The sequence below is a fragment of the Atractosteus spatula genome, chromosome 8 (genome assembly GCF_055471065.1).
Source record: "Atractosteus spatula isolate fAtrSpa1 chromosome 8, fAtrSpa1.hap1, whole genome shotgun sequence".
Classification (NCBI taxonomy): Eukaryota; Metazoa; Chordata; class Actinopteri; order Semionotiformes; family Lepisosteidae; genus Atractosteus; species Atractosteus spatula.
This window is the reverse complement of record NC_142713.1, coordinates 58,796,824-58,812,787: the sequence shown is the minus strand read 5'-3', so window position 1 is coordinate 58,812,787 and position 15,964 is coordinate 58,796,824. Positions and strand designations below refer to the sequence as shown.

Sequence of the window (15,964 nt, the reverse complement as noted above, 5' to 3'; positions counted from 1 at the left end):
CTGTGTGCAGGAATCTGGGAGCATTTCAGTCCTGCAACCATGCAGCTGTTTGCTCATGAACCCTGGATCCCTAATTATGGATAACTAGAAGGATAGTAATGTAACAGTCTAGTCCATGCCCACATGCCCTCACAGCTGTGATGAGCAGCAGAAACACTGTCACAGAGACAGCAGCACAAGAGGGGTCTGTGCTGCTGTGCTGTAGAAGGCAGTCCTGGGCCTGCAGGACTGTCTCTTTGAATGCCAACGCCAGCTCAGGGGCTGCAGACACCATCGGACACACTCAGACTGACCACGCAGAACCACGGCCGGCCAGCCCTGCTCTGTCTGAGCTCTTCCCCGGGGGTGTCAGCCTGGGCTCCTGGAGCCACCTGGGGTCTTTCCGTTTCAGTTTCAAATCAGCCCTCGGTGACCTAGTTGAGTAGTTTTAAAAAAAAGCCTGTTTGGTTGTAATATTTGTGATAATAAGTCAGCGGCGTTCGATAGGTCAGTGTGCCTGAAATGAAATGAGTGTTTTGAGTAACTGCCTGTCTAAGAAAATAGTTCACCCGTACGCAACACACACACACACACGGCGTGTTCGAGCCCGCAAAGACACTGCACCTGCGTTTGCAATGAAGATGCAAGATAAAAACCAATCTCTTTTAATCGCTGTTCATCTAACTATCCGGCAGTTTTAAAAACAACCTCCACCATACTCCTCTCGTCGTGGTACACCGAGCAAAAAGAGCTACTGATGCCCGTCCTCCGAGAATTAGAGTCCGATACAATGACCTCCTCCTAGAATCGGCTGGGTGAGATCCATATGCCACTAAGTGCTAAACGGGCTAGAGGGCCTGAAAAACCTCCCCTCGCCTGCAACCATTTCGCATGGAGTCAAGATGGCCAAAATGCCCCCAGCCTGCCGCTTCCGCCCCAACTCCCCCGTAAAGCGGAAGGGAAGAGAGCCGCCGAGCTGCAGGACAGTTGCCACAGCAACGCCCAGCCAATGAGGCGAGCGCAGCCCGCCAATCCGGGCGGCGAGTGGGCGGGCCCTGGGCGCAGCACTTCCCGTGGCGCCGGCGCGGCCGAGCGCGGCGCTCCGCGCGGGGACTGGCTCTTCCGCAGCCATTTTCTGTCCAACCACACGGCCGTCTGGAGCGGAGAGCCAACCAGGCCGCATTGCAGGTTGGTGCCGGGCTGCGGCCAATGATCGCCAGCCGAGGTCTCCGCTGCCTCGAATGGAAATGTCCGCCCCGGACTCGTTTTTTATTTGTTGCCTCTCGGAGGGCGATGTTGGGAGCAGGAAGTGCGAGGCGAGGGGGGATCGTGCAGTTTGTTTGTGTGCGAGAGCCTAGCGCCCTGCGGGCCGGGCCGGGCCCGTCTCTCGCCCGACGAGTAGCGGACATGGCGGGGCTGTAGCACCCCAGACCCGCAGGCATGCCTCTCAGACGGAGAGCAGCCGGGAGTGGCGACGTGGGGGGGTTAGTTGGCGACTCTCGCCTCCCGAGCCCCGGGGTTGTGCTGTGCCTTTGTTTCTGGGGGTACCGCCGGCGGTCCCGGTTCGGAGGGCGGTCACCCCGCCGAGCGCAGGGCCGCCCGTTGTGTTGTGTTTTTGTTTTGTTTTGTTTTTTTTTACCGCGCGTCACTGACGGGCGGAGGGACGGTCCGAGACGGGTTTAGGCTGCCGGGGACGAGTCTCCCCGGGAACAAAGGAGCGCTCGGTTCGGTCCGGGCCGGCTGGGAGGAGGTGGGGGGGGACGGCCCCTCGGCCCCTCGGCCCCTCGGCCCGCAGGCTCCGGAAACAAAGGACGGGCGAGCTGGCGTCTTTCAGCAGAACCGAAATATTCGCAGCGGAGAGAGGAGGGACGTTGATCTGTTTCCGAGAAGGAATATTTGAATTGCAGTACAGCTGACCAGACCGCAGCGTCTGTCATGTTGCCTTCCTCCTCTGGAGTGACCGGCTGCAGGGGCATGTGTGTGCGGGTCATGGCCCTTTAAACAGCCCCGCTACCGAAAAGCCTGTCCCTCTGTTCTTCAGTAGCTCGTAGCGCTGCCGAGACAACCATACTATTGACCCGTTCACCATCTGCTGTTCGAGCCCGAATCCCCCTTCACTGACATCTGCCCTTTAACGTGTGTGACGTGTGGTTTTGCCCAGTTTCTAGAGTTAAGACCCGGTTTATCCCCAGAGTAAACTAGACTTGTATTTTAATCAACCAAACTCTTTGTTGCCAATGCTGAGAATGTCACTGGTGCAAAGAGAACATCACAGGCATGTATGAAGGAATCGGAGTAAAAACTCAAGTCAGTGTGTGAAGGGGGGTGTGTGTGTTGTACAGTGTGAGTACTGGTCCTGTGTGGCCACAGCTACAGTCGATGTGTGATGTGTGAAGGGGGGTGTGTGTGTTGTACAGTGAGAGTACTGGCCCTGTGTGGTCACAGCTACAGTCAGTGTGTGAAGGGGGGTGTGTGTGTGTTGTACAGTGAGAGTACTGGCCCTGTGTGGTCACAGCTACAGTCAGTGTGTGAAGGGGGGTGTGTGTGTTGTACGGTGTGAGAACTGGCCCTGTGTGGTCACAGCTACAGTCAGTGTGTGAAGGGGGGTGTGTGTGTTGTACGGTGTGAGTACTGGCCCTGTGTGGTCACAGCTACAGTCAGTGTGTGAAGGGGGTTTGTGTGTTGTACAGTGTGAGTACTGGCCCTGTGTGGTCACAGCTACAGTCAGTGTGTGAAGGGGTGTGTGTGTGTTGTACAGTGTGAGTACTGGCCCTGTGTGGTCACAGCTACAGTCAGTGTGTGAAGGGGTGTGTGTGTGTTGTACAGTGTGAGTACTGGGCAGTATGTACAGTGTATGTATAGCACACTCTTCTCCCTGTGTTTTAATCACACGGGAACATGCCCTGTGCAGTGTACACTATCCTTTTTCTCAGATTTTCAAAATTGGAGTGTACCTGGCAGATGTCGTACTAGAAAAAAAAAGGTTTAACCTTAATCATAGCCACATGTGTAAAGGGCTGTTAGAACATGAAGCTTTTAGAGCTGTAGGACTTCCAAGTTGAAAAACAACAAAAAAAACCACTAGGAATGTAAATGGTCAGAACATTAATAAGAATGATTTTGCATTTTTTTTTAAAAACATGGATGTGAGCATTTACTTATTGGGTCTATCTAGTCCTGTGTGTGTTTTTGTAATGATTTAAAATCGTGATTCTAATTTGTTTTGAATGTTTTTTTTTTAGATGGATGGGGATAGTTCAACAACTGATGCCTCCCAGTTAGGTATTACTGGAGAGTACATGGCTGGAGGTCACTACGTGCTGCAGTCTCAAGAGGGTAAGAACTCAGCTGATGCCTCAGCTTTACTCTGAAATAGTTCTGCTGTAGTATTGATTCTTAGCATAGGATCAGGAAAAGAAGGGGAACAGGAATCTCCAGTGGTTTTAAAATCTGTGGTTTTACAAATCGTCTGCTGTGCAAACAAATGTTCGGTCTAAGATAAGTGTTGCAAATCTACATGTGATAGCTGAAAGATGGATTTCTCTCACCCTGATTAGTGCTGGTCCTAGACCGTTTTACTTCAATGATGATGCAATTCAAGATAAGTGCTCACCAGGGGTGAGAAACCTGCCCTGAATGTTTAAACCCTTTGTTTACCAGCTCATCAGCCATTTACTCCTTAAACCAGAAAAACATTCTTTATGTCAGTGTGAAAAGTTTTGTAGTGGACGGCTTAAAAACAGTATTTTAATTTTAGTGCTTTTCACAACATAAAGTGAAGTAAAATAAATGCTTAAAACATTTAATAACAGGAAAAATCAAAGGTCACAGACCTTTCATGTTTCTTATTGAACTAAAAGTAATTAGGTATGGTGTAAAAAAAAAGGTGTTTGAAAAGGCCCAGTCTAGATATTGTGGGTTTGAGCCAGGATCATGTCACTAGCTGTGCAGAGTGCCTTCAGGCTAGGGGTGGAATTGCTTGCTCAGGGCTGTCTTGGCTCCTGTGACTTGCCAGGACCTTGAGTGTTGTCAGTGAGAGGTGGACTAGTTTGTACTAACACGGGGGCACTAAGCTTCAAGACTTCAGGGTGAGCGTGTCGGAGAGATCTGTCTGAATGCTCTATTCTCTCCTGCACTGGGAGCGATGATAAAACATTAAATCTGTTCATTGGTATGGAGCAATTTCTTTTAATTCTGCCTAGTTGTTTTATGCGACCATCTCAAGTGTATAACCTATTTTAATGTAAACAAAGGTATTACATAAGAATAAAATAAATTTACCATCAAGCAGAGGTGTCCTTTTCTTGTGTTTACTTAGAATCTGCAGTTTATCAGGGCAACTGCTTAGTACCTAAAGTCCTCCAGCCCTCCAGAGGCCTGGAAGGATCTTCCCCTAAATATTTTAGTAAGTATATGCAGTACAGGTCTGGTTGTGGGCTTGAATTCAGTGTGTCAGAATGGCAGTAACCTGGTTAAGTGGTTGGTTAGCCAGAAGGTGGTGAGAAATAGTATTGTGACTTGGGGGCATTGTGCTGTAGGAGTTTCTGGATACGTTTCTCTGGTGCAGTCTGGTCCACCTGTGGTGTGTGTTAATTCAGGTGTGGCGAACCGCCTGATCACCTGTAAACTTGTAAGTTTGTTTATGATGACTGCAGTGCAGTGGCTTCTGCACCTCACGATAATGCATAGGTATTGGCGCTTCAGGGCTGGGAAGTACTTAATTATTCATTACTCCTGTAGGATAGTCAGTCCCGTCTTTGTGTCTCAGCTCACGGGTTTGACCTCTGCACGTGCACAGGGAGATTGAGGAGGTACAGGTCAGTACTTCTCACCCGCCCTTCCAACGAGCCTTTGATCTTTTAACATTTTTTCACAACGGTGGTTCTCAAACTTTCTGGAGCCAGTAACACCTCTGATCCAACCAAGTACCACCTACAAGTCATCTTCTCATAGGAACCGCAGAAAATCTCAATGACCAACATGAGTGCGCGCGTGCGCGCATGCACACACTCATACACACGTCTAATAAAAATAGCACTGAGCACTTAGTTCATTTGGATCGTACCGCCTTGTAGCCGTTTTCCGACGCTTGCTAACACTAGCAGTGCTGTCTGTGTCAGGTTCAGCAGCAGAGCTGGTGTCGGTGGCCGATGTATAATCCTCCCCTTTTTAAACAGGTGTGGGTGTTCTATTGGAGCCGGCGTCAGTACTCTTGGTGTCTGTTCCTTTCAGCCATGACATAAGACTTGGTTTTTGCGAGGTATTCATTTTTGATCACTTGTTCTGTTGGCGAATGTGGCGCTGAGCTGTGTCTCTGAAAGCTCGAGAGGAGTATGAACACTCAAGTATTAGTGCACGCTGTATCAACGTAGCTAAGTACGTAGGCTGCGTATTTGACACATAAACTAATTTTATTAAAATAGAAAATATGAAAACCCGTCTCAAGCTTTCTGAAACCGATTAAGTAACTTACAGATGAAAAATTGACATTATTTTTAATGATTCAAGTTTTAATTCCCAATTTTTCAGTGTACACAACACATTTCCCGGGTCAGCTCGGAAATAAACTGGCCAGAATTTCATCATGCATTCCGCTCCTTTTAACAAGTCATGTTCCTTTTGTACAGTCTGCCCATAAATTGTTTCTTGGGTTCCTGGTGGATCTGCTGAGAGCTCTTTGCAGGGTACTCAACCTGCGGCGGGGAATTCTTGCAGGTTGTCTTCTGCTGGTTAAAGAAGAATCGCGTCAGGGAAGACAAGCTCAGCCTTAAAGGGAAAAGAAAGCTCCTGATACACTAGGTAGTGACATGCTTTCTAATCTATGGGAAAGATGCTGGAGGAGAAAGGCTAGTTGTGCTGTGTATGGTTTTCAGCCTGATTTACCATGTGAGTGTGACGGAAAACCTTTTGCTTTCCTGTGGAAGATGATGGAGACGAGGGGATGAACGACCACGAGGATGGCAACGGCAGCAAAGATGGTTTCAGAGAGCAGGACATCTACCTTCCGATTGCCAACGTCGCCCGGATCATGAAGAACGCCATCCCGCAGACCGGCAAGGTACCCCGCCGCCTTCCCCAGCGCCGCTGCGCTCGTTCGACTGCAGTGAGAGTTTGAAAAGCGTGGCTCTGGGCTGTCAACCCGAGCCTCCCTGCTTCTCGAAATGCCGTTAGAAGTAATCGAGGCTTTGAGAAGTTCATTTTTTATTTAGCTTTGCATATCCTCCAGTGTTCACTCAGAGCATTCCCTGACTCCAGGTTTGTGCAGTAGTAAGGGAGCTCATTTGCCCCAGTGTGTCTGTCGTCCTGGAGGGCACAGGAGGGCCGTGTGCCTTTCCGGCTGAGGCGGGGCTGTCGGTCCGCTGTCCCGCTGGGTCAGGGTATAGTGGTGTGAAGCTTGCCCGACGCTCCTTACCAAGCTCTGCGACGTCTCTCTTGGCTCAGATTGCGAAGGACGCCAAGGAGTGTGTGCAGGAGTGCGTCAGCGAGTTCATCAGCTTCATCACCTCGGAGGCCAGCGAGCGGTGCCACCAGGAGAAGCGCAAGACCATCAACGGGGAGGACATCCTGTTCGCCATGTCCACCCTGGGCTTCGACAACTACGTGGAGCCGCTCAAGCTGTACTTGCAGAAATTCAGAGAGGTGCTGTGTTGATCTTGAGCTGTGATTAAGACAGACAGATTTACTGTCTGAGGGGTTTAGTTCGTTATCTGCCAGTGGCAGTTACATTTTCCACCCGTCTTGCCAAGAGCAGATGATGGTTTGTGTTGCATCACTTATTATCATCAGAGGTTGTTCTTACATTTTCCGTCTGATCAGACTCTCCTTTCCCAGTCGAATATTTTTCCATTTGTTTTATAGCTCCAGTTCTTTCTTTCTCCTGTGCAATTCCATAGAACAGCATATATATCAATGCACCGATTTAGAAGCTAATGTTTGCAGTAACTGAGAAGTGGAAGAAGACTTACTTTCCCAGAGAGAAATCAGGTTTGGTAAAGGAGAATGAAAGGGCAGAACCTTGCTGGTGATGAGGGACAAGATTAATGCTGAACTGAAGAAGAGACAGGTCAGGGCAGCAAGGGGTGAGTGTTTTTGAGGGGGAACGCACATACCTTTATAAGCAGGACAACACAGAAAGTCCATCTCCCCTCCCTCTTCTATAGAGTCGCACACCCTGAACATCCTAGTAGATCTATCGCATCTTCACAGGTGATACATTCCAGCTGTGATCAGTGCAGCTTCCTGGCCTGGAGGCAGGTCAGGAGGCTGGGCGAGTCGCCAGTCAGGTTGGAGTGTCCTGTATGCAGAACATGTGGTTCTGTTCCTGACGGGCAACAAGCAGGCTGGAGTGAGCTGAGGAGAGCAGCATGCAGGCAGAGAAGCAGCATGCAGGCAGAGAAGCAGCATGCAGGCAGAGAAGCAGCAGCAGCAGTGTGGAAATAAAAGCTCCTCCATGTTCAGTAGAAGGGAGAAATTTGCTTAATGTGTAATTGCTTGTTGTACAGCCAGTTAAAGAGTCAAAAGTAAATATAACAGCATTACCACAGATAAGGTTTTCTAATTCTTCAAAATATAGAAGAAAATCAAAAGTACTAGTATGCAATTTTTAAATTTAACCTTTCGGAGGGGGGCACACAACATTACAATGTAATTACGTCCACCTGAGTGCAGACAGTGAAATGATTGATGTTTTGACAGGGAGAAGACAGAACGAGAAGGAGGGATCTTTTTTGGAAGGTCAGGCGCGTAGAATATTGAGAGCCGTGCTGGTTGAGCAGGAAAGCAGAGTGCAGGAGTTCAGAATGGTCACATCTGAAGCCCCGTTGAATCACTCCAGTATAGGAGGAGGGCTTCATGAGATGAAGGCTGCTTGATAAGTTCTGTTGTCAGCTCAAGTGGGGGGAAAATTAGTTTTGAAGTGTCTAGATTTTTAACATCCTGCCGTCCCGCCTTCTGTGTACAAGATCTTGACTTGGTGTAAAAATTATTGCTTATTGCAATCTGGGTACTCTCTGGAAGCAGACCTTCTGAACACCCGGTGTCTTCAGAAGGATTTGTGTGGCTGTTAGTGTTCCAGTTTCCACAGCTCTAACTGTCCAGCTGATCCCAGGAATATTCCTGTGCAGGTACTGGGTATCTTCTAGTTAAGATGGCATTTTTAATACAGGCTGGAGCTAGTAGGCACCTCTGTTAAATTCTAACAGTAAGTGATTTGTACAAGTTCATCTGAGCAACCCCTCCCTGAGTCAGCATGCTGAGCCCCAGGATTGCTGGGCAGCATGTATAAAGGGTTCTGCAGTATGTCTCTGAAGAGCTGGTAACCGTGTGTCTGAACTGTGACGCATGTTGGGTTATGTTCTGTAATACCGATGTTTTCCAGGCGATGAAGGGAGAGAAGGGGATGGTAACAACCGTGTCTGTGAACGACAGCCTGGGAGACGAGCTCAGCGAAGAGTCTTTCAGTGAGTGGCTGTCCGGCCTCTGCTGCGCTTCGGAATCCATTTATTATTTGTGGTGTTCGTTTCAGAAAGGTGACGGGTAGTACGGTGCTGTAACCAATTTGGTAACAACTGGTAACCCCTGGATTGGTGGTAGGATTGGAAATAAACTTTTTTTGACCTCGTCAAAGCCCATGCAGAGCACACATACAGGAGCCTTTGTAGCAGCAGCAGCAGCAGCTCTGCAGAAACCCCAGCCGGTAGAGCTCTGCTGCGATCACGTCTTGGGGAAGTGAAAACGCAGATCTCTTTCTCCAGAGCAGATCTAGACTGGGATGATAGTGGGACTGTAGATTTCTTTTACACAAGCTTCAAGAAACAACCTAGAATGAAGCCTAACGCCTAATCTTTACCTTCAGAAAATGGGCACAATGTCACCGTGTAGTCCAGTTGTGGTTAATTGAAAACCATCCACAAAATGTGCATTAAATACAGAAAATAGCCACTGACATATTAATTTAATATGCAGAAGAAACTATCAATGTAAATTCTGAGTGAAGGTTTAGTGGAGGAAGACCATTAGTAGTCTAATAAACCATACTTTGCAAATAAAAATTAAAAAAATACTGCACAGGTGAGTGCAGACAGGACCTGAGTAGATACCTTTTGCTCCAGCAAAACCATGAAGTGTGTTAAAAGCAGCCTGGGATGATCAGTCTCCCCCAGTGTGTTTCTGAGTAAACGGACGTAGCTGCTTTCAAAGCAGTCTCAGAAGTGATTGGTGCTGCTTAAATTATTTGAAGTGGACTGAAACCTGATGTAGCTGTGCTCCAAACTGAAGAAAAGACAGAGGACAAAGCAAGTGTTATTCCAGGGTAGAACTGTCCAAATTGTTACTCAGAGTGAGGTTAGAATACAGCTGTATATATTAACTTGAAATTGCAAAATATTTCAAGGCACTTCTTGTTAGACACATTTAAGGACATTTTCAACTCTAACCATACGGCAATATAATCAGAAATGGCAAGTTCAAATACCAGCAGATGAGAAATGCACAGTTGCACAGTGTCAGTTGAATTGACATTCAGTTAAACTTCCCTTTTTCAGCAAACCAGTTACCTGCAGGACTGATCACTGCAGATGGCCAGCAGCAGAATGTCATGGTGTACACCACCTCATATCAGCAGGTAAGGGTCTTACCTTTCTCCCTCCAGACATACACACACTGCATCTGGGCGTAAAACGCCAAGTTATCATTAGCATGCCGTGGCTTGGCTGAATTCAGACCTCAGTCCTCTTGGAAAATGGCAGGTTGAAACTACGGGACTTGATGTGTTTGTATATTGGCAGGAGCTTGCTTCTACCCAATAACTTCATATATTAGTTTTGTGTGTTTTAACTGGACAGAACAGGGTTGTCTTGAGCAACACAGCAACTAAACTTGTGGAGAGTTTGTTTGCTTTAAGCTTGCCATTTCTGCAAGGGGACCAATTGCAGTGAAATCCAGTTGTTTTCAACTAACCTTGTAGTTTGCAGTTATACTTCTCAATGAAACTTGTGGGTGCAATGGTACGATATCTGAAGGTGCAATTTCTTTTCCTCCCACAGATTTCTGGAGTGCAGCAGATCCAGTTTTCATGATCTGACACTTTGTGATTGGACCGTGAAGCTTCAGCCGGCTGATTTTGGGAGGGTCGCTTTTTAAAACAAGGAGATGTTACTGAGGGAAGGGCAGGTGGTGGGGCTCTGTAATATATATTTAAAACAAAAACAAATTACAAAGTAGGTGTAAATGTAAAATTGGGGTTAATCTGATCGTAGGCTTTTAGAAAACCCTGATAGATTAGATTGTGAAGTTTTTTTTTGTACATGAGCTCTTAAGAGCAGGAATACTGCAGAACTAAAAAAACAGAGCATGTGCAGAGGAGTTTTGTTGACTCCTTTATTTTTTGTGTAAAAATGAGGATTTATCCTTGCCTGAACAGCAGGGGAATCGGTTCTTAATTTCATATTGAATCGTGTTACTCTTTTTATAATTTGAGTAAAAAATACTATTATGTGATTTCATGTTAATTCTTTTAATAAAAACCGAGTCTTAAAGTCCTTGTAATAGAACTTTGTTTCATTTCAGTGTAATTCCTTCGCATCGGCTGGATGTGACGTTACTTTCCTCTAATGCGGAGAGGTGAAATTATGGAGTGCTAAATCTGCCTGTGGCAGAGGACCCCGCTGTCCAGCCTCTGGGCTCTTGCTGGCTGCAGTCTGGCTTCTGGTGGCATGAGCCTGGACTGGAAGACCGGCACTCTGTCACAATAAAAATCACTGGAAACTGCCAGAATGTAGAAAACTACATCAGAGCCTCATCAGTCTAGAGAGGAGTTACATGCATCTTGTGATATTTCACTTCATTCATCTTAAAAGTTCCATCTTCACCCCATTAACACAGCTGTGAATGCACAGCAGTGTGGAAGTAGTAAGAACAATAGGAAGGAGAGATTGGGCTCATTTCAGGTTTGCTAAAGAGTTTTCTTCATATATCCTGCTGCTGCTTTTAGCAATAGAGGGGAATAATAGTGCAGAATTCAGAATGACTATTTGAATTACTATAGAGTATGTGTTTGAAACAGTTTGCCTTTCCTGGTCCTGAGGCTCCAGTACAAAGCAGGTTTTGTACAACAGGTCTCTCCCACTCCTTAACAGCTCTTCACATGAGGGGATTGACTCAATTGATCCAAACTGGATCCCTAATCAGATCGATTTACTCATTTACCACAGCCTTTTGCAGCTGACATAGAAATAGGTTTTTAATGGAAGACTTCAACTTTCCCTAGAGAGATGGGGAAAATATATATATATACTGTATAGGAATGTCAGGAGAAACAAAGGATAGACGGCTGCTTTCCAGTTTTTCAGAGCACCTACACGAAGAAACACTAGCATAGATCTCGTCTTTTCAAATCACGAAAACAGGTTACAACCATTAGGTAACTGTACTCACAGTATGGTGTGCTCTGTAGTATATTGAGAAACTGCTCATTGAGTCCAGATCAATGCTACTGTTTCAGGAAAGCACAGGTTAACAGTGGCACGTTTCAACATGTTCTGCTTAAAGGACCGAACATGTTCATCCCAAGGGTTTGCAAATTCAAAAGCAAACGGTACAACAAACCAATCAAGAGGGAGGAAAAAAGTTCTTTCAGTACTACAACAGCAAAAGGGACCCAAGGCGCTGATGGTAAATTTCTGGATGATGAAAGGGAAAAGAAGTAGTAAATGAGTATCTCACTCGGGTGCTCATTTGGGGAGATGTAGACAGCAGAAGGGGATTCTTTAACAGTATTGGTGACTACAGGCTCACCTTTATGGAAATAATATAGTAGGAAATACCCTGGATTTAGAAAAGGTAGGGCTTACCAAGTTAAGAGTCCTTTAAACAAGCAACAACGTTTATGGACACCCAGAGCACTGGGTGATAATGGTGTACGTAGATTTTCAAGGGCTTTTGATACATTTCCTACTAAAAGATTAATTCCTAAATTACAGGTGGAAGGTTCTTGGAGAAATGTGGGCAGTTAGACTGAGAACTGGTTAATAGGAAAAACTATAGAGAAGTAAAATGTTCAAATTAGATTGACTTAATTAGATATCTGTACTAGGACAGCTGTTCTTCCTGAATTAGATCAATTATCTAGATTCAACACACGTTTGCAGATGATACCATATTAGCTCAATTAGCAAACACCACAGAAGCAGTGAGAAGCCAATGAAATTCAAAAACGTTTAGATAATTTTCAAGACAGGGCAAACGCATTTAATGTAGCCTAGTGCTGAGTATTGCATGCAGGTAATAAAACCAAACTATGAATACAAAATGGGAAACAGAAGAGACTACTTGTGATTTCTGTTGTCCCTGTAAAACAGTACTGTATTAAGCAATGGTACTGTACTTGAACTTCAGTTGAAATTGAAAAACTTTGGGGTGATATTTGATTCAGGCTTGACATTCGACCCACAAGTGCAACAGAGTCAAAACATCTTTCACCTCAAAAATATCGCTAGACTAAGCCCTATGTTATCGCTAACTGTGGCTGAAAAGCCGATCAACACATTTGTCTTCTCCTGAATTGACTACTGTAAAGCTCTACTCACTAGGATTTCTAAATTTACATTGGACAAACTCCAGTATGTTCAAAATCTGTCAGACAGAATCCAGGTCCTTGCACTGGCTTCCTGACAGGTTTTGTGTCAACTTCAAAATCCTCCTGCTCACCTGTAAGGCTCAGCATGGCTTGGCACCTCAGTACCTGTCTGAGCTATTATCGCCCTACTCCCCACCTCACAACCTTCGCTCTTCTATTTCTGGTCTCCTGTCTGTCCCCCAAGCCCGTCTTACACTCTACGGGTGACAGGGCCTTCTCCTGTTATGTCCCCAAGCTCTGGAACTCTCTCCCCAAGGATATCAAAGTCACCTTCTCTAAACTCCTTCAAATCCAGACTCAAAACCTTCTTCTATATAAGGGCCTTTACTGAACTGGTGCCGTTCTTTACCCCTCTGCTCCTACTGTATTCAGTACCTCCATCTACTGTCTCCTCTCACTGTGCATATCGTGTGTAGTTTTTTTATTGTTGTCATTCTGTAAAGCGCTTTGAGAAGCCACCTTTAAAAGCGCTATATAAAATAAAGTTTTTAATCATAAAAAACGTATTTTCTTGTTATTAATATTATTTTTATTATTAACAGGCAGTAGAGTCCATTTGGTCACTATGTTAAAAGAAAGACTGCTGCACTAGCATTAGTCCAATAGAGAGCAACCAGATGCAATCTGGGATTTAAAGGAATGTCCTACGCTGCCGGGTTTAAGGAAATGAACCTTTTAGTGCTGCACAGAGAAGCCAGAGGGAACCCGATTCACACATTCAAAGTCTTCAAAGGCACCAACACGGTCAATCCAGAGGAAGAGCGATCGTGAGGTAGCAGGCACAAGTGGAGACTAAAGGACAGTTAAATGGGAACATTTAAAACTGAGAACAGCACTCCCTTACCCAAACGATTATGGAAGTCTGAAATGAGTTAGCCAGCCCTTTGGCTTCCCGGGAGTAACAACTGGCAAGACCCCGGGTTCAATTAGCTACTAAGGATGCACAGGGCTGGACGGTTCGAATAACTCCTTTCGTTTTCCTAACCTCTGCGTTCTCCAAGAGTGAACAACGTGAACACGCGTTTAGAAACACAACATCTGCATATTTTATTGGGTTAATATTCTTTTTATTGAATTTAATGGTGTTACTGTACCTTATTCTGCCTTGATTTTAAAATTGAAAATAAGAACTTGCATCCCGAGCACCATTTTAGTTGTTAAGAACATAAGAGAACCTTAAAAGACACCACGTTCAATTGGCAAAAAATGTCACAGCATTCGGCTGCACAGAAACGTATACGGTAGTAATTCGGTCGTTTAAAAGCCATTCCCAGTTGCTAACAAAGCGATTCAGCAGCCTGGTCCTGGAGTTTAAGTGTCTGACTCATTTTGTTTCAACTGGGCCATAATCACTGGTAACAGTGACCGATTTGTTAGCTGGTATAGCTTTTTTTTTCTGCCCTCAAATCTTGATTTCAAGAATACCCTCAAGATTATCATCAATTGAACAAACGGGAGCCTGTTTCCTACTGGTCAAGTCTAATTGCTCATATTTCAGTTAGCACACCTGAGGGCAGACTTCAAACGCACTTAAAGGACAGGGTTCATACTAATTACAAATTTCATTCTCCTTTTTAAGAAAAATTGAAATCAGCTTGTAAATAAGTTCTGCTGGAGCAAAACCAAGAATACAGAGGTGACCCAGGACCAGCACTGAGAACCACTGTACTGCACTGCTTGAGAAACGAAGACCAGAGAGCAGAAAATCACTAGCCAAGCAGGAAGGTGAGGAACTGACAGTGTTACGTCTGGTTTAACCTCCAGAAACCCTGCAGACACAGGCAGCAAAAGGACCAAGAACCACTGTACTAACAGATATCAGTATAAATAAGCACAGTAAAGCTCTAGTACTCCAGGACAGATATCCACCAAGTTGTACAGCTACAATTTGGAAGGATTTATCAATAAAAACAAAAGGCATGCTATGAGGACTCCACACACTTGATTCAGTTAAGATCACAGCTGGAATTAGAAGCAGAGGACCCTACAGCCCTAGCCTGGTGTCATCACTGGCACGACCAGGACCATCGCCGGCCGGTCAGCCTGACCACACGGTCATCACCCGCACGACCAGGAGCACCGCCGGCCGGTCAGCCAGACCGCACGGTCATCACCCGCACGACCAGGAGCACCGCCGGCCGGTCAGCCTGACCGCACGGTCATCACCCGCACAACCAGGAGCACCGCCGGCCGGTCAGCCTGACCGCACGGTCATCACCCGCACGACCAGGAGCACCGCCGGCCGGTCAGCCTGACCACACGGTCATCACCCGCACAACCAGGAGCACCGCCGGCCGGTCAGCCTGACCGCATGGAAATGACTCTTTCATTCTTCCAATGGTATCTCCCTGCTGGAAACAGCAGCAGCCCAGTGTCTGAAGCTGAGGACCCTCTGAGTGTTGCTGTGCTCTAGAAAGCAGAGGCTGAAGTCTACATGGCAATATTATTCTACTCAGTACAAGCTGATCTTTAAAACAAATCTGCTCACAAATGCAGGATCATTCCTTACACAGCTCAGGTTTTCAGGGGCTGTGCAACGGAGCTGCTCAGGGAATAGAGGTATTTGACACCAGCAGTAGGTCAAGGGCTCAGTTTGCTTTCCGTGAGCCTCGGTAGGATCTAGGAGTCTCTCCAAGACGCTGCCCCACAGTTAAACAAGCTCTACCCACCCCTCATCAGACACAACAAACAGCCCTCACTGGTAGTTTCCAAGAGGGAAAGAAAATGGCATAAACTGGGTACTGAGCACCGTCTCTTGTAAACAGCAGATGGGCTGACGATGCAATTCAATCCGTGCTTGTCCATAGGTGCCAGGAATCTCAGAAACAACTAACCCTTGGTGCATCACTCACAAAATTAATTAACAGAGGTTGTGCACTAGCCTGCCCCTGTTATACATTGATTCTTTTACTCTGGAAATCAAGAGAAAGTTTTTCAGATGCTGAAGTATTCACTCCTGGTCCCCGACAGATCACACTGTTTCCAACTACATCAGGCTCTGCCAACAAAATGACCCATTTTTCACTGGAGCACGGGACTGCCTACATCAGGGCCGCTCACAAAATACTCCACGAAGTCAGATTTCTGCTCAACAGTTTAAATGGCAAGTGAATGTAAAACGCAAGAACAGGAGGCACGTCTTTACACAAAGGGCTGCAGGAGTGCGGAACAAACTGCCTGTCCATGTTGTTGAAGCTGATGCCCTGGCTTCTCACAGGAAACAGCTGCATGAGATCCTGGGATCAATTAATTACTATTAATAACACAGGCAAGAAGAGAGCACCTGACCCTTTCAGCTTGTGACCTTTGATAAGCTTGTGTGATCCGCTGAGAACTATATTAAATTTATCA

The 15,964-nt window shown here is 46.1% G+C and overlaps 1 protein-coding gene across 4 annotated transcripts; it reads left to right on the top strand.

Moving 5' to 3' along the window:
• The first annotated feature begins 1,049 nt into the window (after positions 1 to 1,049).
• nfyba (nuclear transcription factor Y, beta a) lies at positions 1,050 to 10,524 on the top strand. 4 transcript variants are annotated; one of them, XM_088923016.1, is made up of 7 exons: positions 1,050 to 1,167; positions 3,222 to 3,315; positions 5,904 to 6,037; positions 6,421 to 6,618; positions 8,357 to 8,438; positions 9,522 to 9,601; positions 10,023 to 10,524. In XM_088923016.1, exons 2-7 carry the CDS (start codon positions 3,222 to 3,224, stop codon positions 10,053 to 10,055), a joined length of 621 nt encoding a protein of 206 aa, XP_088779142.1. In that variant the 5' UTR covers positions 1,050 to 1,167; the 3' UTR covers positions 10,056 to 10,524. The 4 variants fall into 4 exon arrangements, with proteins under 4 accessions (XP_088779142.1, XP_088779143.1, XP_088779144.1 ...); XM_088923017.1 differs by lacking the exon at positions 1,050 to 1,167 and adding an exon at positions 1,323 to 1,463; XM_088923018.1 differs by lacking the exon at positions 1,050 to 1,167 and adding an exon at positions 1,578 to 2,254.
• Positions 10,525 to 15,964: the final 5,440 nt, after the last annotated feature.

Coding starts and splice junctions, on each gene's coding strand:
- nfyba (XM_088923016.1), top strand. CDS start 3,222: ATGGATGGGGATAGTTCAACAACTGATGCCTCCCAGTTAGGTATTACT. Junction 6,038..6,420: donor CCATCCCGCAGACCGGCAAG/GTACCCCGCCGC, acceptor CTCTTGGCTCAG/ATTGCGAAGGACGCCAAGGA. Junction 9,602..10,022: donor ACACCACCTCATATCAGCAG/GTAAGGGTCTTA, acceptor TTCCTCCCACAG/ATTTCTGGAGTGCAGCAGAT.